General features: G+C 45.8%; 1 protein-coding gene across 1 annotated transcript in view; it reads right to left on the bottom strand.

Annotated features, from left to right (window-relative positions):
• Positions 1-1,195: 1,195 nt before the first annotated feature.
• ptprga (protein tyrosine phosphatase receptor type Ga) overlaps positions 1,196-24,590 on the bottom strand; it is a 331,197-nt gene continuing 307,802 nt past the window's right edge. Inside the window, exons 23-31 of the mRNA XM_056605312.1 lie at positions 24,438-24,573; positions 23,053-23,199; positions 21,473-21,566; positions 20,632-20,708; positions 20,182-20,310; positions 18,951-19,097; positions 14,835-14,977; positions 3,448-3,583; positions 1,196-2,783 (exon numbers count right to left, since the gene is read on the bottom strand). Of these exons, the coding sequence (XP_056461287.1) occupies positions 2,634-2,783; positions 3,448-3,583; positions 14,835-14,977; positions 18,951-19,097; positions 20,182-20,310; positions 20,632-20,708; positions 21,473-21,566; positions 23,053-23,199; positions 24,438-24,573 (1,159 nt within the window). The 3' untranslated portion in view covers positions 1,196-2,633. The remainder of the gene's footprint in view (positions 2,784-3,447; positions 3,584-14,834; positions 14,978-18,950; positions 19,098-20,181; positions 20,311-20,631; positions 20,709-21,472; positions 21,567-23,052; positions 23,200-24,437; positions 24,574-24,590) is intronic.

The raw sequence follows: 24,590 nt of genomic DNA, 5'->3' as shown, positions 1-24,590 counted from the left end.
TTTGTATTGATACTGTTTAAAAGGTGTCAGCATTTGAAGGCAACAAGGGAACAGTGATGGTTAGTGAAGGACTCACAAGGAGGCGGAGGACTCACTATGAGGAGGACTCACTAGGCGGACTCACTAGGAGGACTCACTAGGAGGACTCACTGGACTCACTAGGAGAAGGGAACCCTCAGACAGACAGAATACTGGTCTGGCTGGATACTGGGAGACTTGTTTGAATACATGATTTATCTCGGTTTTTCTAATTGAACACATTGCAGCTTTGTCAAAACATGTAACCTTAAACAGACACACACAACATTTGCAATGTCTATGAATGCTAATGCATAATGAAAAACATTGAACATTATAATCTTGTCAAAAAAAGAATGCATGAATGCAAATAATGCATAATATCTCATGGATATTTTGTGCAAATCCTGTGTCAACAACAATAGGCTGAAAAAACGATGTTGACAAAATGAAGATATTTAAATGTACAGAAACTTGCAGCAGATCACTCACTGCCTCTCTCCAAGATTTCTAAAACCAAAGAATGCTCGTACGTACAGCGAAGTCTGGACCAATCATGGTTTTGTGTAGCAAGAACAAAAGGGTGAGGTGTATGACCTTTGCTTGTTTACAATGCGATAATTTGAGTCTTTGGTAAAAGTGGAAACCTTAAACAGCAATTACCCTTAACATTAATAATAAACTAGAAGACATTTAAATGTGGGTGTTATTGTGCTGTAAAGTCCTTCATATTTCAAGTGTTTATTTAATATCATCAGTCAGAGCAAAATAAGAACTGTACAACAGAAGGTAGAGAAGTAAACGTTGTGTCCAAATGTATAAAATAATATAACTGCGTGTGTGTGAAGATGTAGATGTATGAAGATAGTAAAATATAAATTACCTTAAACCTGGGAAAAACTATTTTTGAATCATCTCTGAGTGGAGAGAGAGAGAGAGAGAGAGAGAGAGAGAGAGAGAGAGAGAGAGAGAGAGAGAGAGAGACAGACAGACAGACAGACAGACAGACAGACAGACAGACAGACAGACAGACAGACAGACAGACAGACAGACAGACAGACAGACAGACAGACAGACAGACAGACAGACAGACAGACAGACAGACAGACAGACAGACAGACAGACAGACAGACAGACAGACAGAGACGGAAAGTCAGACAAAAAGGGACAGAGGGACAGAGACAGAGCCAGAGAGAGAGATAGACAAAGAGAGCGAACACTTGGATAAATCAGCATGTAAGGGAACAGAAGCTATGTACAAAAAGCCTTAAAGAAAGAACAGAAGAAACTCCAGATCACTCTTGTTCCAACTCTCAACACTTGGCACTCCTCCTCAAGGTAGAACAACGATGGAACCCGGGTTTCTGGTCACATCGCTGGTTCATCCGTTCTTCTTCTGAGTTTCCTGCTCATGGAGGCCGTCAGCGTGGGGTCTCTGTGTCGGTGGGCGGTGTGGACGTATACACAAGGCTGTGAGTTTGGATGGCCTAGCAGCATAGAAAACAAGGGTAAGGGGCCCCAGAGCCCAACGCGAGGGCCTAGTTGGGCCCCCACGTCCTAGCTAGTGAAGAGCTTAGCTAGGGGAGGCCATCGTGTGTTCCCAAAACAAAACAAAAACAGAGATTGACTGGTCCAAGGATGGAGGCCACATAGGACATGTACAAAATCACAAAACGTATTATGATAAGGATATATTTATATATGTATACATACAGTATTTCCATATATTAAAACTCATAATAATAAAAATCATACAAAGAAATCATAAAAGTTCACAGTTGCAGTTTCACCACTTGGGTATGTTGACATGGGTGTGTATGGTTAGCCTTGGGGTAGTGAGAATAAGCCTAAGAAATAAAAAGAATGGAACGGTACAAAGCAAGCACTACTTCTCTCTGCGGGATTTGAACCACGCTCTCATGTTGTGGGATAAATAAGTGGTATATGAGTCACATGAGCCGAGTGGAGTTGGTTTGGAAAAAGAACAGCATTCAAGTGGCTGAGGCCCGTGAGTAGTCTCCTCATTTCAATGTCACTTTACACAAACAGACCAGTAGGGGGCAGACAAAACAATGTTCTTCACAGAAGCCGTTGGTTTAGGGCAACAATAGCCATGGAATGTTAAAATAAAAAACCAAAGGAGAAGAAAAAAAGCCAAGTAGGTCAGCTTTAGTATAGGCAGTAACACTGACGTTATATAGTGCACACAAGAACAGACAGCAAGTGTTTCTCGTCGCGGTCGCCACTGTTGGAAAAAAAACTGCAGGTGCAAACCCCTTTTCAGTAGAACGTTAAGACAGAAAATGGCAAGAGAAAGAAAAATAAATATCAAAACTTTTCATCAGTGTAAAAAAGTAATCAGGATATCCATATGAACCAAGAGTCTGGCAGAAAAGGCCTCAAAAAGTCTGGTGTCCACACTAGTCCTCCTGACACTACAAAGGTGGGTGCTCCCTGGTCCGCGCGTGTGTGTGTGTGTGTGTGTGTGTGTGTGTGTGTGTGTGTGTGTGTGTGTGTGTGTGTGTGTGTGTGGGGTGGGGGGTGCGGTCCCGGGGGCCTGGGGAGACGAGCGCATGGCTCCGGACCCTGTAGTTAGTGCTGCTGCCCTGTGGCTCTCAGACCAGTGACTCCAAGTTCTCGTACTGGTCAGAATGGTCTGACATGGAGGCCATGGTTCCGTTCAGGTCCCGGGTCAGACCCGGGCCGCTGGTCTCCTTGGTGCTGACCAGGCTCAGCAGGGCGGTGTAGAGGAACTGGTACTGGTCCTGTGGGCGGAGCAGGAGTACAGAAAGAGGAGGCATCAGCCGTCCTGAATGTAATCACCTAGATAGCGTCTCTACCAGACAAACTGCCCCTACACACCCATGCTGTGGATCCACCTTAATCATTAACCACTGCTTAAGGGCATCTGGTCCAGACATATGAACACACACACACACACACACACACACACACACACACACACACACACACACACACACACACACACACACACATACACACACACACACACACACACACACACACACGTATTCACACACTCATGGACGCAGGAAGACACACACACACGTACACACACACGCATGCACATACGCAAGAACAGACACGCACACACACACACACACTCACCCATACCCACACACACACATGCACATACGCAGGAACACACACACACACACACACACACACACACACACACACACACACACACACACACACACACACACACACACACACACACACACACACACACACACACACACACACACAAACCTTTATGCAGAGTTATTACTGATGGCAGAAGGAGGTGACCTATCAGTATCAGCCACTTGCAGTACGACGACTTAGCTAGACCAAAGAGTACATTTATAGCACATTCAAAATGAAAAGAGAGTTAACATGAAATGGATCCTCCTGCACCGGTCTTACGATGTGTGTGAAGACGCCGGGCCGCATGAGGTTGATCATCTTGGCCACCTGGTAGACGTCCACAGCACTCTCGCTCTTCAGCTGCTGGGACAGGGTGCTGAGGGCACACATCATGCCCGCCGACACAGCGCCCCACCTGGGCAGGCACAGACACACACAGGGCTTAGGCTGGAGGCCACCTCATGGCAAAGACTTTAGAGAAGAGCGAGCCACTAAATAATACTTCTGTTACATGGCTGCCATCTAAAGGTTGGATAGCAAGCAGGCAGAAACACAACCATGATCACATGACGTGTTCCATACTAAGTTGACGTGGTAAGTATTTGGGCCGTAGCCTAATATGGATTTGTGAATCATTTATGGCTATCAAATGGATCCGTTTAATCCACCATGACGCTATGCTGCATCTGTGTTCCTTCTCTGCTCACATTTTTACTGAATCAAATTATTAAACATCATCTTTGAACATCCCTCCAACCTAATGTTTGTCAAAATTAAGATTTAAGAGGGACAAACATCAGATGGATTACTTCACCATTGGTATTGACAACATGACTCTCAAGCTCATTCTAGGCCCCCTGCACAGCAAGTGATCAGCCAACACGTCAAGTAACGTTTCAAAGCTCTCCACATGGGGGCCTTGCTCACAAGCAGAAGCTCAGGTGTATGTCAGCACCGTCGTCCTGTTTGTAACAGAAACACAACAGCATGCTAGCCCTGACCGGGCCTGACATGCTTCAATGTGCTGAGGAGACGCTGCAATCGTGTCCCCCTGACACAACAGTGTTTATCCAAACCAAGGATGTTATTAAGGAGAGAAGGGTGTGGGAACTCAGAATGAATACCTATTTGGAGGGAAGAGGTTTTTCAGGATACCCCTCTCTACAGTATGTTTCTACACACTTGGCCTGGCCTGGAGAGGAACAGGCTAGAGCAGTGGTTTTCAAACTGTGGGGGGCGCCAGAGTTCTTCAGGGGGGGCGCGACGTGAGAAAAAAATAAACCCGAAAATAAACCTACAAATTTCAACCGTTTATCTTCGTGCAAACCATTTAACATATCTACACACTTGTATTGTACTTGTACTTGTTCAATAATATTTAAACAGAATTTCGATATCATTTAAAATTTCTTCAGAATCACAGTTTTAGTTTCATACCGCTTCGTTTTCAGCTGTTTTCATTGAAGACGTCTGCCCATTCTGATACACCTACTTCTAGACATCGTAACTCATTCATTTTTCAACCGTTTACATCGTTCAAACCATTAAACAAATCTACACACTTGTATCTTCAATACTATCTAAACGGAATTTTTATAGCATCGTTTTCAGTTGCTTATAATAATTGAGGTCACCATAGCAACGCCGGTAAACAAACCCCGCCGAATAGTCGAATCTCTGGACTGAAAAGGCAGATCTGATTAGACTCTGAAAATTCAGAGTCGGGGACCCTGAATGAATCTGTGTAAACTGGCAGTTTACACAGATTAAGATGTTCAAATTTATTTAAAAAAGGTTAAGCTAAAACATGCTTAGATAGGGGGGGGGGCTCAGCTGAATTTTTTTCTCTGAGGGGGGGCTCACTCTCTCGCACTTTGAAAACCCCTGGGCTAGAGGATTGGGAGCTCCACTGGGTGAGGGGACTTGCCCCTTTCACACCGCCGCAAAATCGGGGCCGGTTCCGGGCCAGTTCGGAGCTAGGGCCAGGGCTTTGGTTTCACACCGCCAAAGAACCGGCTCCGGCCCCTAAAAACCGGTTCAACTCTGGCCCCACTTTAGAGCTGGGCTAGAACTAGAACCGCTTTTACGCCGGGGGCGGAGTTATCCGTACCTTCATAAACAGGAAGACCAACGAAGACCGGCATAAACAATGGACGTGAATCCGTGTATGGTTCTTTTTTGTTTTTTCTGATTTTGTTTTAAATCGGAATATTCAAAGAACGAACCATACACGGATTGAATCGAAGACGAAATTGTTGTTGTTGTGTTTGAAACTGGCGCGAGGGTTCTTCTGCGCGCCTAACCTAACCTGACGCTTGATCATTGTGGTGGTTCAACGCGTCAACGCGCCAACGCAGCTAGATGAGTCCATGTCCATGCAAGTGAACGGTCCCTCTTCGTCATAACTATCAAACCAAACATCCTTCACATTCACCGAGCGAACATTATGAAAGTAAAATGCACATTTCTCGCTAAAAATGTTTCCATAAACGCATTTAATGGCGTAACTATGTTACTATTTCCACCCAGAATAAAGAAAGATGTCGGCCGTATGCTTCTGTCCAAGCTCACTAGCGGAGACGTTTGTAGTGACGTCATGACGTTGCTCACGCCGGCTCCATGGCTGGCTCTGGCCGGTGTGAAACCAACCGGTTCTTAACTGGGGTAAGGCTGGAACCAGTTTGGAACTGGCCCTAGCACCAGCCCGGAACTGGCTCTCGGTTCTTTTTGGTGTGAAAGCGGCAACTGAGTGCCTTTACAAACCTAGCATGTCTCCTCTTCTGAGTGCCTTTACAAACCTAGCATGTCTCCTCTTCTATTAAGGGCCCGGTCGGGAGCGACGGAGGGCCCGGCTAAAGGCTGCTCTGAATAACAAGCATGTAGACAATTACCTCAGACGTTTGGCTGACAACGCGCGGAGGACAGGGCCACGGACACGACATGAAGAGCTCAATTAGTATCCCTTAAAGCTGATCTTCATTATTTTAATGAATAAACATGGCGGGCCCACTGGATCGGGGTTGTTCAACCACTCTAATGCGTGTCAATACTTAAGTCAAACTTCATTATCCCTAATTGGGCCACCTTCTGGAGGTAACTGGCAGTACACGGCTGCAGACCGGAGCTCACGGAGCAAAGACAGGCTCACTGCTTTAGAAGGCCTTTTGGTGGACCTACGACGCCCTCCAGCTGGTGGACACCAGGGAGATACAACCTTTACTTAAACAGAGCACCCCATGGAGCTCCAAGTACACTGTGGCCAAGTGTACGGACAACACAAAACATTACAGAGTGGTAACAGATCAAATGTTCAGCATTATAAAATTATGTAAAGAGTAAAAGGTATGACTATTACTCACTTATGAAAGTCATAAAGCAGTAGATAGACGATCTGTTTTTTTTCCTTTACATTATTTTGCAATTGATTCCCTCAGTGTGGGGCTCAAACTGTAAAAGAGCTTTTCTTCTACTGACATAAGACGTGCAGGCCAACACAGTCTCACTCCCTACTCGTCAAACGTGTGACGCATGGCCAAGGATCCCTGGCGTCAATTTCCGACGAAAAAGTGGTACCCTTTTCGTCGTTTTTCAACGCGGGGTCCGTCAGATAGACATTCATGTTAATCCCTCAGCGTCGGATATAGACGAAAGGAAATCGATGTTTATCAACGGTGATGCCGTAGCTATTGTCTATTGATTTGTTTGACAGATTCACCATTAAACGTGTTTCTAATGCCATTTCTAGCGAGAAATGTACCTTTTCCTTGAATAATCTTCAGTCAGTGAATGTGTATGATCTTTATTAATATTTATTATCTGAATGGGAAATGCAATATTTTAGGACCGATTCACCGTTAAACGTGTTTCTAATAACATTTCTAGCGAGAAATGTGCTTTTTACTTGCATAATCTTCAGTCAGTGATTGTGTCTGATCTTTAGTTTTATAGTTATCAGGAACACTTTATCGGCTCGCTCGCATGTTTCAACGACGTCAGGTTGCTAGGGACGCTGCTTTCGCTAAACTAGCAGCTCACGTGTTTCCTGCGTTTGTGTTATTAAACCGTTACTTTATGTAACTTTTAATGATATTGTAATAACCACAGGCGAGGTAGTGAGCGAAGTAAGCTTGATAGCAGGTTTATTGGATTCCACAATCGGACAGGCAGGCACAGCTCCACCGGAAAACTACAACAACCAAAACTCCCGCCCGGAAGGAAACCCCCGGAACCCCCTCTCAGAAGGCCCGCCCCTTCCCCCCAAACCCTGTGACGCTACAATACAGGCCCCCAGGACTGGTGCATATTTCCGGAATCCACCAGTGCTCAGAGGCCACGCCTGGTATTGCAGTCGGTTTAGTGGGCTGTGGACGGGTCCCGGAAGTAGATATCCTCGTTCACTCCAATACAAGTGGGGAGCAGGAATGTGTCTCCGCAGAAAATGTGTGGATATCAATCAAAGGTTCATAATTATCTTTATACCGTGTACTAAAAAAATGTACGTTTCTTCTTTTCAAAACGCCACCTCAAGCGTTTTATTAGCCGTTATCTCGCTGGGGAAGAGGGGTGTGCAGCTGAAAGGAGTCGTAGTGAAACAAATGGCATCCGAGAGGGCCTAGTTCAGTGCTCCGTTAACGTGTCCGATTTTTGGACTGGTTCATCTGCTGCTCAATAACTCTTACGGTACTCTGCTTGCAATCATTGTGATTCATCATGTATTGATCCATTTATTCAAACGATCCAAAGACAAAGAACAGGTGCATTACGGTATAATTTTATATTGTTGTTGGACCGGAGTGGGTGGATGGGCACGGATCCCTGGCGTCGATTTCCGACGACAAATGGGTACCTTTTTCGTCGTTTTTCAACGCGGGGTCCGTCAGATAGACCTTCATGTTCAACGTCCCAACGTCCCAGGACCATACGAGGTGACATGCCATGGCACTGGGTACGCCACGGTTCACAGGACCCCCCCCCCCCCCCCCCTAAAAATTTTTTTTAGGAACCTTTGATTGATATCCACACATTTTCTGCGGAGACACATTCCTGCTCCCCACTTGTATTGGAGTGAACGAGGATATCTACTTCCGGGACCCGTCCACAGCCCACTAAACCGACTGCAATACCAGGCGTGGCCTCTGAGCACTGGTGGATTCCGGAAATATGCACCAGTCCTGGGGGCCTGTATTGTAGCGTCACAGGGTTTGGGGGGAAGGGGCGGGCCTTCTGAGAGGGGGTTCCGGGGGTTTCCTTCCGGGCGGGAGTTTTGGTTGTTGTAGTTTTCCGGTGGAGCTGTGCCTGCCTGTCCGATTGTGGAATCCAATAAACCTGCTATCAAGCTTACTTCGCTCACTACCTCGCCTGTGGTTATTACAATATCATTAAAAGTTACATAAAGTAACGGTTTAATAACACAAACGCAGGAAACACGTGAGCTGCTAGTTTAGCGAAAGCAGCGTCCCTAGCAACCTGACGTCGTTGAAACATGCGAGCGAGCCGATAAAGTGTTCCTGATAACTATAAAACTAAAGATCAGACACAATCACTGACTGAAGATTATGCAAGTAAAAAGCACATTTCTCGCTAGAAATGTTATTAGAAACACGTTTAACGGTGAATCGGTCCTAAAATATTGCATTTCCCATTCAGATAATAAATATTAATAAAGATCATACACATTCACTGACTGAAGATTATTCAAGGAAAAGGTAAATTTCTCGCTAGAAATGGCATTAGAAACACGTTTAATGGTGAATCTGTCAAACAAATCAATAGACAATAGCTACGGCATCACCGTTGATAAACATCGATTTCCTTTCGTCTATATCCGACGCTGAGGGATTAACATGAATGTCTATCTGACGGACCCCGCGTTGAAAAACGACGAAAAGGGTACCACTTTTTCGTCGGAAATTGACGCCAGGGATCCTTGGCCATGCGTCACACGTTTGACGAGTAGGGAGTGAGACTGTGTTGTGCAGGCAGTTTGAACTGTGAAGCGGGAACAGTGAACAGGGAATGTGGGAAAGGGTGGAGGTGGTTAACGCCCCGTGCCCACTACATGCGTCCGTTGCGTTATCCCCATTGACTTTAATGGGGACGGACGCGCAATGCATTGTGGATCCGTACGTTCCGTTGGAGCCTTCGGCTCAGTCAAGAAGTTGAAATATGTTCAACTTTTTCGGCAGCGACGGATCCGTCATCCAATCAGATCGCGTCTGCAAATTTAAGCACTGTGACGCGACTCGGGCTCTGACGATACTGGAAAGCGGGAAAGCGGGTCATCTTGCATCGCAACAAGCAGGAAGTAGCGGGAAGAACCCGGCGAAGCGATTAGATTGGCTGACGGATGCCTCTGCAAAGACTACTCCCCCATCAGTCAGCCACACCTTCCCACATCAGTCAACGGACGCATGTAGTGGGCACGGGGCGTAAGGGTTACCCTGCGTTCACACCAAAAGATGCAAAAAGTTGACGCACGGCATGATCCCATTCAAAGTGAATGTAGAGACGCGTTGCTGCTTTGCTGCCGAGAAAACGGGCAGCAAAATTGGATTTGCGGCGCGTCAAAATCTGATTTGCAGCGCAGCATGCGTGCCTGCTGCCGGGCACGGGCGGCGGCGGCGTTCACGTATTTTGCGGCGCGTCAAATGCTGCTCGAGTTGAAATATTTCAACTTTTCGGCAGCAAACGCGTGATGACAGCCAATCAGCGTTCAACAGCGTTGCCACTGAGGCGTTGCCACTGAGTGACATGCCGTAACAGCCAATCAGTCTTACTCCATTGGAGTGACCTTGAGTTCACTACCTGATCCAGATCAAAGCGCTAAAATGGAGGAGAAGATAATAATTGCAGTCTCCGCATACCCGGTGATCTTCAACACCACCGTGGCCAGTTATAAGTGTCCAATACAGTGGCGTTTCTACATTAGGGGCAGGTGGGGCAGTGCCCCACCAGACCCACGAGATGGCGCTGTTGAGCAGAAGGCTCAATCCCTTCCTACTTCATGGCAAACTATATATATATTTTTATATGCAAAGTAGCGTACATATTTGTGTGAATAAACTTGACTCACAAGCATTATTGCCTTGTTTTGGAGTAATTTGATTTGTGTGTTCTACTGCCTGTGTGCTTGCTTGAATGAACGTTATGTCTATATTTCCGTTTCCTGTTTCCGGAGGGGCAAAGACCCAAGCTGCCCCACCATTACCATAGAAACACCAATGAGCGCGAACCACACCGGCCAAAGTTAACATTGAGGCTAGGGGCAATTTCAAATTTGCCCCTAGACGTTAACTGCGTAATCTACGTATTCTACGTAATGTAGACTGGGATAATGCGAAACCCGCGAGAACTCTACCCCGAGACTAAGCAAAAAAAACATACAGTGAGAGTGAGATCAGGAGTTACAGGAGACTTACAGAAGAGTTCGCTATCGGTAGATTTTACACAATTTTGAAAGAGTTTTTTAATTAATGAATAACGTAGATCAGTGGTTCTCAAACTTTTTACCATGAGTACCACCTTAGAAATGATTTGGCTCTCCAAGTACCACCGGAATTAAAATAAAGTGCGTAGGCCTATAACTACATAGAGTTTACACAGAAGGCATTAATATTGATAATACGATTTATTATTCACATAACTTTACCTGACTGAAGCAACCAACTGTCTATAACTCATGTATTGTATTTAAACACTTGCAACGGGATAATACTAACAATTGAACAACTGCTTCAATAGGGCTACCCAGCAAATGGGGATATCATCTGGCATATAACATACCAGTCAATCTAGTGAGGTTATTAACAAGTATACTGCATTAAAGCATTCACAGCACTGAATATTAATTTTAACAACTGCAGTCAACCAATCATGTGAGGTAAATTTTACTGCATCAAAACATTCAAAGAATTGAACATGAATATTTAAATACTGGAGTCAAACAATCCTGTTATAAGCAATCATGCACAGCAAAGAGAGAAATCATGTGTACTGCGAAAACACTGTAATCAAACTATCATGAGAACAAGTGTATCATAGAAAAACAACGTATTCAGTATTTAAAAATATTGCAGTAAGTGCCATAAGGTCAGAATATAAACTATGTTTAGGTTTGAAGGAGAATGTACTCAGGCACACATTGAAAATTAGGCCTATCATGCTTAGTGAGAGAGGTACATGTCTGGGTCGATTGAGGTTAGCTTTAGCCTCAGACTTGGTTCAGTATCCAACCTGCTTCCAGCACACGAGATGAGGGTGGATGGCATCCCCCTTTGGAATTAAAATGATCAAAATCATCCCCCTTCTGAAACAGCCATCCCCCCTTCCCATCCCCTGTTATTTTATCAATTAATGTGGAAATATTACCATTATTTCATTATAGTGGTTTCCTTTTTCAATTCGGCGCAGGCAACGTTACTTTTCCCAGGGACAGATTTGACAGCGATACTTCATTCTCGGGCAGCATGCTATTGCGCAAGCACGCAGGCGTACTTGCGCAATAGTGCCTCCACGAGCTCTCATTCCACACCGTACGAAACAGACACTGGTAGCGTGAAGCAGTCTCTGCATCTCAGACATCGCTTCCGCAGGCAACTCTGTCCCCTTTTCTCCCTTTCATTCCAACCCGTGAGCAACGCTAGTCTCCCTTCTCTTCCGAATGCATTTTTGAAAAAAAAGAATAAGAATCAGTTTCTAAAATCCTTAAATGTGAAGCATGCCTCCGAATCGTGTGATGCGTCCGATCAGCTGCGTTTTTGGGGATAAAATAAGAGCGATGACATGACAGTAGTCATCGCTCTTATTTGCGACCATTTGCGACAAAGAGAAGCCTGGTCGCAAATGGAATGAGAAAGCGCACAGCCTTGTTTGAAAGCGCAGTATCGCTGCGTCGCTGCATCCAAAAGTCCAGAAATGTCTGGCCTGAAGGCAGCCGCAGACTTCAACGTCTCGTCACAGGACGATTTTGCAAAATTTTTGCTTCCCCTACTCATCGTCACAGGCAGTTAGTCAATGCAGGTTTAAGATCATTGCATATGATGGGTACATGCAAAACATTGTTTTAACGGTTGCTTCATCTTCAAAAAATTGCTTCAAAAAATCGTTCATACTCCGCGTACCACTAGAGGGCGCTCGCGTACCACCAGTGGTACGCGTACCACAGATTGAGAACGGCTGACGTAGATTATTTGCTGAGGGTGCAATTCAGCACATTTCCGCAGGAACAAAAAATTAGAAATAAAACGTTTGGGACCACACAGACCAGACGACTTCATTCTGAACCAGCCTGGTGAGAAAACAAACCGAAATTTCAAGATGGAGTGGTTTGAAAGAAAGACATGGCTAACTGCAAGCACAACAAAAAGAGCACTGTTTTGCTTTCCATGCCTTCTTTTTGGAAATACCACTAACGCAGACTCAGTTTGGACCACTGATGGCTTTAAAGACCTGACGCATCTGGGGTGAATCGTGCAGTGGAGAATTTCAAAGTGCACGTGAAAGAAATCAGAGAGAAAGCAGATGAGATTGGTAACCTAGCCAGTGAGGAGCCGGGCACATCAAAGCGCAGGAAAACAAATACGCCTGCCGTGATGAAGGAGGCCTGTGATACGATGATTGCGCAAGTGGAGGACCGGTTCTCACAGAGTGACCATCTTATTGCCGCACAACTGGTGGACTGCACACTGTTCCCAAAGTTTGTTAAGTCATTCCCGGAGGCCCAACTCGCCTGTGCTATCAAGCTCTGGCCCACAGCTCTGATGAACGAGGGGAAGCTGCAAACTGAGCTGACTCTTTTTTACGGACACACTGAGCTGCACACAGGGAAATCTGCACTGTTGCTGTTCAAGGCCATTCACGACAACAACCTGCAAGAGGCCTTGTCTGAAACCTGCACTCTACTCAGCATCATCATCACAACCCCCATGACGTCTGCGGAGTCTGAGAGGAACTTTTCAACGCTGAAAAGGATAAAGACTTTCACTAGGAACACAATGGGACAGAAGAGACTGAACGCCCTTCTCCATGCTTTCTATTGAAAACACCTTCATTAATGGACTGCTGGATTTTAACGACAAAATGATCGAGAGGTTTGCTCAAGCAAAGAACCGTCGAGCCAACTTCCTTTTTAAGTGATCGGCATTGGTGAGTCAAAACCTTTTTTTTTTTTTTGAGCTGAAGGAGATCGTCTTTTTTGTTTAATAAATTATGGAAGTTATTGAAGCTATGTGTCTGTCTAATTGTTTTACTTTAATGCTATATTATAGTGCGTACCATGTTGGCGCTCTGAGATTCTTTGGAACGAATAGTGCGTTTAAAATATAATGCAATATTATTATTATTATTATAGGCAACATCTTTGTGTCGTACTGAGCGCTAAAGCATGTGAAATGTATTTGAAATAGGATGTCTGCTCCCTGCTGGCACTCAAAATGCAGCCCATAGTATACCTGACTGGTCTATATTATATTTTTGTGACGTAATATGACGTCATATAAATTTGCCGCAGCAGAAATTTCAGGCTAAAATCGCCACTGGTCCAATACATATATATATATAAGTATAAATGTCCAACCGAGAGATCCTAGCACCGATCCTAGCTAGCAGGTCATCAAACTGGGCCGGAGTCAACCTGAAATAGCGCTGGAAGCGTTCGTCATCCAGACGGAGCTCCTGCAGAAGACGGTGAAATTCACCGAGCTCTATACGGCTCCGAATGGTCTCATGAACCCATAAACGACGGGCATTCCGACGTCTCTCCCTCTTCCACAACAGGTAAAGACATGCAATGCTCGTAATGTCGGCCATGGTTGTGAATTAATTCAGAAGCACCGCGGGCAAAACTTGCCGCGCAACAAAACTGCGGCGCAGCAAAACTTTTGCGGCGCCGCAAAACCTTTGCCGCGCCGCAAAACCTTTGCCGCGCTGCAAAACTTTTGCTGCGCCGCAAAACTTCGGCGGCAACGCGTTCAGGCAGCAAATGCATCTTTTGGTGTGAACGCAGGGTTAAGTGGTTAAGGGTTAAGTGGTAAAGGGTGGAGGTGGTTAAGGGTTAAGTGGTTAAGGGTTAAGTGGTAAAGGGCGGAGGTGGTAAAGGGTGGAGGAGGTAAAGGGTGGAGGTAAAGTGTGGAGGTGGTAAAGGTTGGAGCTGGTAAGGGTGGAGGAGGTAAAGGGTGGAGGAGGTAAAGGGTGAAGGAGGTAAAGGGCGGAGGAGGTAAATGGTGGAGGAGGTAAAGGGTGGAGGTGGTAAAGGAAGGAGGAGGTAAAGGGTGGAGGAGGTAAAGGGTGGAGGTAAAGTGTGGAAGTGGTAAAGGTTGGAGCTGGTAAGGGTGGAGGAGGTAATGGGTGGAGGAGGTAATGGGTGGAGGCGGTAAAAGGTGGAGGAGGTAAAGGGTGGAGGTGGTAAGGATTGAGGAGGTAAAGGGTGGAGGAGGTAAAGGGTTGAGGAGGTAAAGGGTGGAGGTAATGGGTTCAGGAGGTAAAGGGTGGAGGAGGTAAAGGGTGGAGGTGGTAAGGGTGGAGGAGGTAAAGGGTGGAGGAGATAAAGGGTGGAGGAGGTAAAGGGTTGAGGAGGTAAAGGGTGGAGCAGGTAAAGGGTTGAGGAGGTAAAGGTTGGAGGTGGTAAGGGTGGAGGAGGTAAGGGTGGAGGTGGTTAAGGGGACACTGACTCATCGTGGACGATGGTGGGCCCGTCTCTCGTGGCGGCCTGCTCCTGGATGACCTTGAGGAGCTCGAAGTTGCTGCTGAGGGGGGCGTCAGGGCGGGGCCACTTGGGGCACTGGAAGTGACGGACCTCCAACACATAGTCGTCCTGAACGGGCACACACAAACACACACACACACATTTAATTCTTTATTTGAATCCACCAATCACAATACAAGAGACAAGATTCAAATATTTCAGAGATAAGATAAGTCTTTGTTCAAGGGTACAAAAAACATCTCCTGCGCCACACTGCCAGGCTGCCTATCACTGCTGATATGGAGCAGAACTTTGCTAATTGTTTCGATTTTCTGCTGGAGAGCCCAGCCAGCCTTAACCCACTGAAAACACGGTTGTGGACATGCCCCAAGCTTCCAAAAATAAACACTATTAGCTTGCATTGGTAGCCTAGGTCCCTTAGAATTTCCAGAATGGGCTGGTATTTAAGGATTTTATCATTGAAAGCCATTTCCATGTACAAATCAAATACACAGCCTATCACAAGTAAGAGCACTTCCCTTCTGTCTCTGTTTAAAAACACAACATCAGGGGTATTTGGGATGCTACAAAACACATCAAAAGAGCTGTTAAACCATTCTGGCATGATGCGTGAATGTTTGTACATGGTCACATTTTCTAGAGATACTTCCTTAACATTACTGGAAATTAGATCGACAAGTCGGTCATGGCGTGCAATATACAGTCCTTTGTACATACTAGTACAGCCATTCACAACATGGGCAACTGATTCAAGTTGATGGCCAGAGTGCATTATACAGTGTGGATGGTGGTGTGCAGGATACCATAATGCCAGATTGTATTTGGTAGGTAGCACCTGCAGCCTAGCTTTGGCAGTGAAACAGAGGATATCCTCCCCAACAGCAGCATTTTTGTACATGGAGTAGGAAGCAGAGTGGTCGGCAAAGTCTAGGCATGCTAGCTTTCCCTGCATTCTAAGTCCAGTCCAGTGTTGTTTGGTCTCTGTTTGTTTTATGTTGAGAAGGAATCTCCTTGCTGTTGTGTTCTGTAGTATGTGTTGTGCCTCGTTGTGATATACAGTTGCCTCTGCGGTTACAGAAGGGTCGGTGACAACTACATCAGATGCCTGTGGTGCTGTGTGTGAGTTGTGTTGTGTCCATTCCAGTTTGACTGACATTCTGTTGCACAGGTCATTTAGGTCCGGCCAGTCCGACCAAACTCCAAAGCCTGCAGCTTGTGTGTCCAGTTTCCCACTGCTTTTCCTCCCAAAGCCTAAGAAGCTGTCCTGGCCTGCTTTGGCCAGAGGGACCTTCCTCTTCCTGAGGTCCAGCATGAGGGAAGCTCTGGCAAGCTCTCTGACAGTAGCGTCATCATTGTTGAGCATGCTGAGGAGGTGTGTCAGCCGGTAGCAGTGTATACCCATTCCACGTTTGGGACACCCAGCCCCCCCTCTTTACGTGAGAGGAAGATGAGGTCCCGGGTAGAGTGTGAGTTCAGCCCTAGCCATTTTCGGACAGCCTGGACTGTTTTATTGTTCATGTCTTGTAAGACATTTTGCAGGATGTGAACATTTGCAAAGAGGTGTTGAACCTTTGCAAGGGCCACCTCTCTGATAGCGTCCAGTTTCATGACTACAGGGAGTGGGGAGGAATCAATTAGATCGATTCTGTTCTTATAGGCACTACATAGCTCCTGTGCCTGCTCCCCCCACTCACCCGCAATGTTGATGTTATGGCCAAGATAGGTGTATGACTCTTGGCGTGAGTAGACCCTGATAGGCTGCCCCATTATTGTGAAGGAGGGCGGTTTGTCAGATTTGGCTTTATACCAGCGGTTGCCACCACTGCGTCGCTCATAAAGAGCTGCACACTTGGTGTGCTTCACCTCCAGCTTTGACCAGTGAAGAAATTCATCTGTTCTGGCCAGCATGTTATGTATGACACTCTCGTCTCTGGAGGACACCTCGACATCATCAGCGTAACCCTGAACAGGGTTTGGGGATCTGATATCAGGTGGTGCACACTGAACGAGCCACTTGAGCCACTGGTTAATGGCAAGGATAAAGTTCACCGCACTCCAAGGGCAGCCTGTTTTAATCCCAACCTGGAGCGGAATGGGCTCTGTGAGTTGGTGTCCACAGATTACCTGCAGAAAAGATCCCTTATATACATCCGTTATGAGGTCTGCAAAGGGCTGAGGTAGATGGATCTCCTTCAGTGCATTCAGCATAATTTTGTGGGATAGTGTTCCAAAGGCATCTCTAAAATCTAGGAATACAGTAAAAGGTTTACATGATTCATGTTTAAAATCATCGACTCCAGTTTTAAGGCAGAACACATGCTCGTTCATACCCTGTCTGGCTATGTAAGCTTTTTGTTTGGGTGAGAGGATGCCTGTGTCCACAAGCCATGGGAGGATGCGGCCAAGCAGACATTTCATAAAGATTTTGTAGACAGTGGGAAGGAGAGAGATGTCTCTCCATGTGGATGGGTCGCTTGGAATATTGTCTTTCTTAGGTATTCTATGGATGAGGGCCCCCTTCCATGATCCTGGCACCTTTCCATTAATCAAACAGGTGTTAAATAAATATGTTAGTAGTTGGGTGGACTGGGGTTTTCTGGCTTTGATGGTCTCATATGTCACCCCATAGTATCCACTGGCACTGTTATTGGGCAGGTGGGAAATAACTTTATCTACTTCTTCAAAAGTGAATTTAGCAGTGGATGGATAATAATCTGGGATAACCGTCTCCAAGCTTGTGGACCAAGGGGGCGGGGTCAGCGTTTGTATCGGGGGTGATTGACATTTGGCCATATAGTACTTATAAACGTCAGTAGTATTATTGACGGTTGGCGGGGGGAGGGAAACATGCTATTATTTTCAATTATGTCAATAGCTTTGGACCTGCGGTGCTGCCATAGGTCTGACAGTTTGTCTCTGCTTACTCTCCTTTGGCGTTTGTGGCGTTCGTCTGCTGCCCCTCTGCTGAGTGATGGTTGGATGACGTCTCTCACGAAGATCAGCTGTCTCTCAATCCAGGAAGTAATGGAAGCCGGTGTCAACTCCTTTGGATGTTTATCGCTCAATGGAAACTTCTTTAGAATCCGTGTTGCGTATTTCAGGAGTGGTAATCCGAACTCCTTCCCGTTGATATTTCCTGTGCGGAATATTCCATTTTGGAAGAATACTCCAGTTAGGATGGATGCCACTTTACTCCACTTCGCTGGATCGCTGGAGCAGGCAAAGTGCGCTCTTTCTTGGAGTAGTTTGGTATCCAATGATTTCCTGAATTGTCTTTCATGAGTCTCGAACATTGTTCATTCATGGCATTGAAGTTGGCGCACGTAGTTGTTAAAATCCACAGGGAGGTCTTCACCGTCCGATGGTGGTTGCGGGACGGGATCATGGGTTTGCCTCAGTTGTTTGTAGATGCGGCCACTGGCCAGGGCTTGTTTGAAGGCGATCCGTAGCACTGTGACTAGGCACATGTTAGGTACTAATGTCTAAAGTATATCTTTCTCTGCTGCATTAACGATGGCAGTTACAACGGGCGAGATGTTATACTTTGTATGTTTGTTGGTGCGGCATGTCGGCGTGCTGCATACCGGCGTGACGCATGCGCGTCACACACACACACACACACACACACACACACACACACACACACACACACACACACGGACACACACGGACACACACACACATACACACAAACACAGTGATGCGTCAGTATTCCCCTCCTCTTACGGCCCTCCTCAGCATGCGGGGAGGCGTTTTGCCCGGGGACAGTCCTGCCTCATGCCCACACTTCCTCAATCTGAGGCTGGATATTAATTCTGGTTCAAGGCAACCTTCAGGATTCAACTTTCACAAGCTCACTGAATTTATACCCGAAGGGACTGGTGTTGATTAAGAGGAGAAACAGAAACATGGCAGGGACCTGACTTCCTGAGAACTTGACTCAGACACACAGAGAGACAGAGAGACAGCAACATGCACCAGACCTTCTCCTGAACACATAGAGAGACGGGAGACGGAGGGACAGCAACATGCACCAGACTTTCCCCTGAACAGACAACAGAGAGACAGACACAGTCCAGACCTGTGTGGCCTCCAGGATGAAGTCGTGGATGCTGATTTGCTCCTCGTTGGACAGACACAGGCGGTCTTTACTGATCAGGGTAACCGTGAAGGCCTCACAGTTCATAGGCTCCTCTCTGCTGGGCCAGTACACAAACTGATCCTCCGCCTGCTAGAGGAACCACAACACACCGCTGGATCATGACACTGATGTGTGTGCAGTGTTGGGAAAGTTCACTTTCTACGTGAACTAGTTCAAAGTTCAGTTCACAAATTTTAAAATGAACTAGTTCAGTTAACAATCATAATTCAAAATTTTGAAATAAGTTCAGATTCTTCTTTTTTTTCAATATGTTGCTGTTTCGTAAATCCCATTGATTTCTGTTGGAAGAATCATTGCTTGTTGGGCGGAAATGCAAAGGGTGGGTGTTCACGTTCGGTTGTAATCCTTTCGCTCGATTCTAGCCCTACTGTTGAGACGGAGAACTGAGTGAAAAAAGACTACAACCAAACGTAAACAGCCCCCCTTTCTGTTTCCGGCCAACAAGCAATGATTCTAGGAGGTATTCTAGTCCTCTGAGCTATGAGCCAGAGAGCTAACGTTATGGATTGTACATTTTTATAATTCGAAATTGGTCTCAGCCTTCATACCACAGATTCTCTAGGGCCTATAGCATATAACTAAGTTGTCTGATTACAGTTTAATTCATTTTTCACAATTAAACAGCTCTCGTTTTGAAGAATAATCACAGCGCCATTCGTTTCAATGGGTATCGCGACGGTCTATACTTTCAACATAAAGTGTACACATTTATAATTATAAATTTGTCCCAGCCTTTATACGACAGATACTATAGGGCCTATAGCATATAGCCGCGTTTTCTGATTACAGTTTGATGTAACAGTAAGCTGACAACACCGCAACTGCAAATTAACCACACAGAGATAACCATGGCAACCGGTCAAACAACGCAGCGTTCTGTACACGCATCCGCCGTGTTGGTAAACAAATAACCCCCCTATTGAACGAAGTTAAACCGAGTGAGCTTGGCAATCACAGACACCAGAATGAATGAGTTCACAGTGACGTTCATAAGGCAGTAATACAGTACGTTCAGTTCACGTTCGCCCGAAATATGAATGAGTTCATGAATGTGTGTGTGTGTGTGTGTGTGTGTGTGTGTGTGTGTGTGTGTGTGTGTGTGTGTGTGTGTGTGTGTGTGTGTGTGTGTGTGTGTGTGTGAATTGCATACCGGTCCATTACTTGCCGGTAGCATGACAATGATCTGTGCATTGTGGTCCCAAATCATTCTCCAGAAGTCTTTGGTGGTGTGCGGCAAAGGATGCTGGGTAATGATGAACTCGTTGCTGCGGTAGTACCCCTGGTGAGCATCAGGAGATCATGTTGTTACCTTTCTATCATCCTCATATTGTTACAGAGTGGTGTGAGCTGATTGGTCTGTAGTAAAATCCACAACAGTCGCTGCAGAGTAGGTCTAAATCAATGTGGTTTGCTAGTCTATTGTCTAATAGTGTTTTGGTTGTGATACATTTTCTTTATATTAATAATCGATTGAATTTTCCTCTATCAAAGCCTCATCTAACCTTTGTCTCTATCTGTTTTCAGCACTGACCATACTTAGAGGAGGAGTGGCTACGCGGCTGACAGGTGACTGATAGACAGACGGCGGAGAGGTGCTCACCATTATGTAAGAGGCGTTGATGTAATCACTGCCTTTGACACCGGGCAAAGGGACCAGTCCCACCCGGGCTCGTTCCGCTGCCCGGCCGGGAGAGAGAGAGAGAGAGAGGCAGAGAGAGAGGCAGAGAGAGAGGCAGAGAGAGAGAGAGAGAGAGAGAGAGAGAGAGAGGCAGAGAGAGAGAGAGAGAGAGAGAGAGAGAGAGAGAGAGAGAGAGAGAGAGAGAGAGAGAGAGAGAGAGTTATTGATCAAAGGCTCTCAACACAGGTCTGATAGTACAGTTTCCCCTGGCTGTTTGAGTAACAGGGCAGCCAGGGACGATGTGTTGGGTAACACCACAGATGAAGGCAGATTACATCTGAAATGTCAGTTGTCAGTCAAGTTCTAGGTTGTCTCACTCTAGGACAAGCCTCGCTCTAGAAGTCCATATTGCATGTCGCTATTGTCATTACAATCTCATCTCTCCTTCGCCCAAACCTTTCGATAACACTAACTTATGCTTTCTCTAGTAGTACAACAACACACTCTGTTCTCTGAAACAACTTGAATCTCGAATGAGCGAGATTGAGCGAGATTTTGTTGGACATAGCCAACTGAAACCAACTGGATCAAGCAGAAAGTAAAGAAAGTAGTATTTCTCTGCAGGGATCCCTTCCATAATGTTACACCTTAAAGAACTGTAGCCTGATCTTGTGGATATCAGCCACATCATTCTCAAAGCTGGACCCATTTCAGAAGCTGTTCTGAATAAGTCCCTTACAGCCAAAATCTTCAGAAAAAAGGCTCCAGGTTAAAGAATCCTGAAGTTCTACATTAATTATAGTCCTTAAGAAAGTGCACTTACACGGCACAACTGAAGAGTTGCGATTTTTCTCCTTGTTGCAGTCTTTCTGAGCGTTGAAACATTCCACGAACCTGGCATTACACTGTGTTATCAACTAATGAACACAAGAGAGAGACAGAGGGCAAAACATGTTAGAAATAGTTTCACATTGGAGGAACATTTAAGACCTTGAAACACAAATAGGTAGAAATATATATACAGAGCTATAATATGAGGACTATGACATTTCAGTTTCCTGTGTTCCAAAAGTATAACTACATTACCAAGACAGTTCTGTTAGTTTAGGAGCTCGGCCACAATTCAGGTGTGAATATTGGACCCCATCAGGCACAGTGTGTAATGAAATAAGGCCAGCAATTTGAGTCCACACTCCAATTTGCACAGCACCAATTTAGTTTGAATTCAATATTCCAACAATTCAAAGAGTGAGGAGAGGGAGAGAGAGAAAGATTGAGAAAAAGACAGAGAGAAAGAGCAGAAGCCGGCAAAAAAGAGGGCCCTTATTATTTGATAAAAAACAATTATTTCAGATTTGCATTGTTGATTTCCTGTTTAGAAACACACATTTGCCCATTTTCTGTATCTTCTGCATGTTAATGTACGATCTATTAAACTAACAAGTAATCTGCAGATGTATCTTGACCTTGCCCTTAATATGTTCTTCCTTGAACAGCTATAGCTGTTAGGGGCAGGATAATAGCCCTCTGACTGCCTCTGCTTTCAGCTGGAGCAACTTTTAGAAGCTGGAGAAGAGCTGGAAAGCTGCTGTAGGAGTTGCATTGAGATTTCTAAAAATCTGTTTTTAGTGTCTGACAAGAAATGCTATTCACATTTAACCTCTTCATCGCAAGGCTTTGCTGAAAATAACATGTTGGGTTTGTTAGCTCTTCTCCAGCTTCAAAACGTTGCTCCAGCTGAAGCACAGGCACCCAGAGGTCTAGCATCCTGCCCCTAACGCAGCTATAGCAGTCCAAGGAACAGAGTAATAAGGGCAAGGTCAAGATACATCTGCAGATTATTTGTTTATATATATATGTAGCCCTGTGCTATATTTTCATATATAAATATATATATATATATATATATATATATATATATATATATATATATATCCAAGACTACACAGGCAATATGATGTAATCTTGGTGCCAAAAGAAAGTTAAAACCTGTAAACTTTTTTTCAGCGAAATATGCGATATGGATACTACTAGGCACCTGGGCTAAGGTGTGATGCTGATACAGAGAAGGAGAGCAGAGATTTGAGGAGAGGCATCCCAATGAGTGTATGGAGATGAGGAGGTTAAACATACGCTATGACGTATGGAGCACAACAACACCAGCTCTGTGGAGCTCTACATATCCTTCCAGAGCAGCAAACTGCAATTGGTCTTATCTTTCAGCTACCATTAAACAATATGAAGGAAGTAGATCTATAAACACTTAATACATAAATCAATCCATCGACCCAGACTCATCTGAATGAGTGTCTGTCTTGGCATCACGTGACATTCAGGTCTCAAAGTCATCAAGTGTCTGGAGATCTGAATCAGAGGGTCCGCACAGCTGATGGGGGTCCTCACCCTGAACTGCTTGTCCAGCCGTGTGCGCCCCCTGTGATTGGGGGTCAGAATGCTGGTGACGTAGCTGTGCAGCAGACCTCCACACACCTCCGTCTCCTTCCCTTGGATGGCCTCAATCAGCGCGTTGTGGATGAAGATGTACTGCTCCTGGAAGGAGGACCACCAAGGTAAGAGGGGGACACACACACACACACACACACACACACACACACACACACACACACACACACACACACACACACACACACACACACACACACACACACACACACACACGGCAACACATGCCCAGACACACAGACAGGCACACATACAACCAGGTGCACGCACAGACACACACACACACACACACACACACACACACACACACACACACACACACACGCACAGACAAACACACATGCACACACAAGGCAACACGTGCACAGACACACATGCAAAAAAAAAACACAAACCCACATACACTCAAACGCTCACCTACACACACAAATGCGAGCACACATAACTGCACACTCTACAGGCATGTGGCAAATACCAACAGTATTGACACATCACAGGCACGTGTGGTGACACGTGGAGGATAAGACTAATGGCAGCCATCAGCGGATGGCTGAATCACTCCATGAGTGATTCAGTGAATCACTCCATGAGTCTCTGAAAAGCAGCGCTGAACAGAGAGCTGCAGCTGCAGAGCAGAGATAAGCCGTGTGGACGGAACCATCTGGATGGATTCCTGGAGAACCCAGTTCTGTTTCCACAAGACATGCTCCGGGGAGATAACCACACAATCTCGCTTGTCCGGAATATAAAAAAAAGCGCTTTGTAACAAAATCATTTGGAAAAGAGTGTGAGGCCTGTCACCGGTAAAATGGTTTACAACACGGAAGGGAACCCGGTGGGGTAAGTCATTATTTGTTTTCCTAATGCGCTGCTTGGAAAATGGCTAAGTCTATGAGGATACAAAGATGCAATTTGGAGCTCTAAAAAGTGAAGCAATGAATCACCACGTGGTGATTGTAGTAATGTGGAGGAGGCGGAATTCACTACCGCTAATTTGATTACACCACGTGTTGATTCATTGCTCCCACCACGCACACACATGCCGGCAGACACACACACACACACACACACACACACACACACACACACACACACACACACACACACACACACACACACACACACACACACACACACACACACACACACACCCTCCCTCCTCCACATACACACACACACACACACACACACACACACACACACACACACACACACACACACACACACACACACACACACACACACACACACACACACACACACACACAAAAACACTCACACCCACACCCACACCCACACAGGCGTTGGGGGGGCAGGGGACGTACCTCGGTCTGAACCAGGTAGTTGCGCTGGGTGCGGATGTGCTTGAGGAAGGCCAGTGTGTTGACTGAGCTCTTGTCTCTGATTTGCCGCAGCATGCTGTCCATTACGATGTAGGTCCCGGTCCGGCCCACACCCGCACTGGATACAACACATTG

The sequence above is a fragment of the Gadus chalcogrammus genome, chromosome 13 (genome assembly GCF_026213295.1).
Source record: "Gadus chalcogrammus isolate NIFS_2021 chromosome 13, NIFS_Gcha_1.0, whole genome shotgun sequence".
In the NCBI taxonomy this organism is placed as follows: Eukaryota; Metazoa; Chordata; class Actinopteri; order Gadiformes; family Gadidae; genus Gadus; species Gadus chalcogrammus.
Note: the sequence above shows the minus strand (reverse complement) of the source record. Positions and strands in the feature narration are given on the sequence as shown.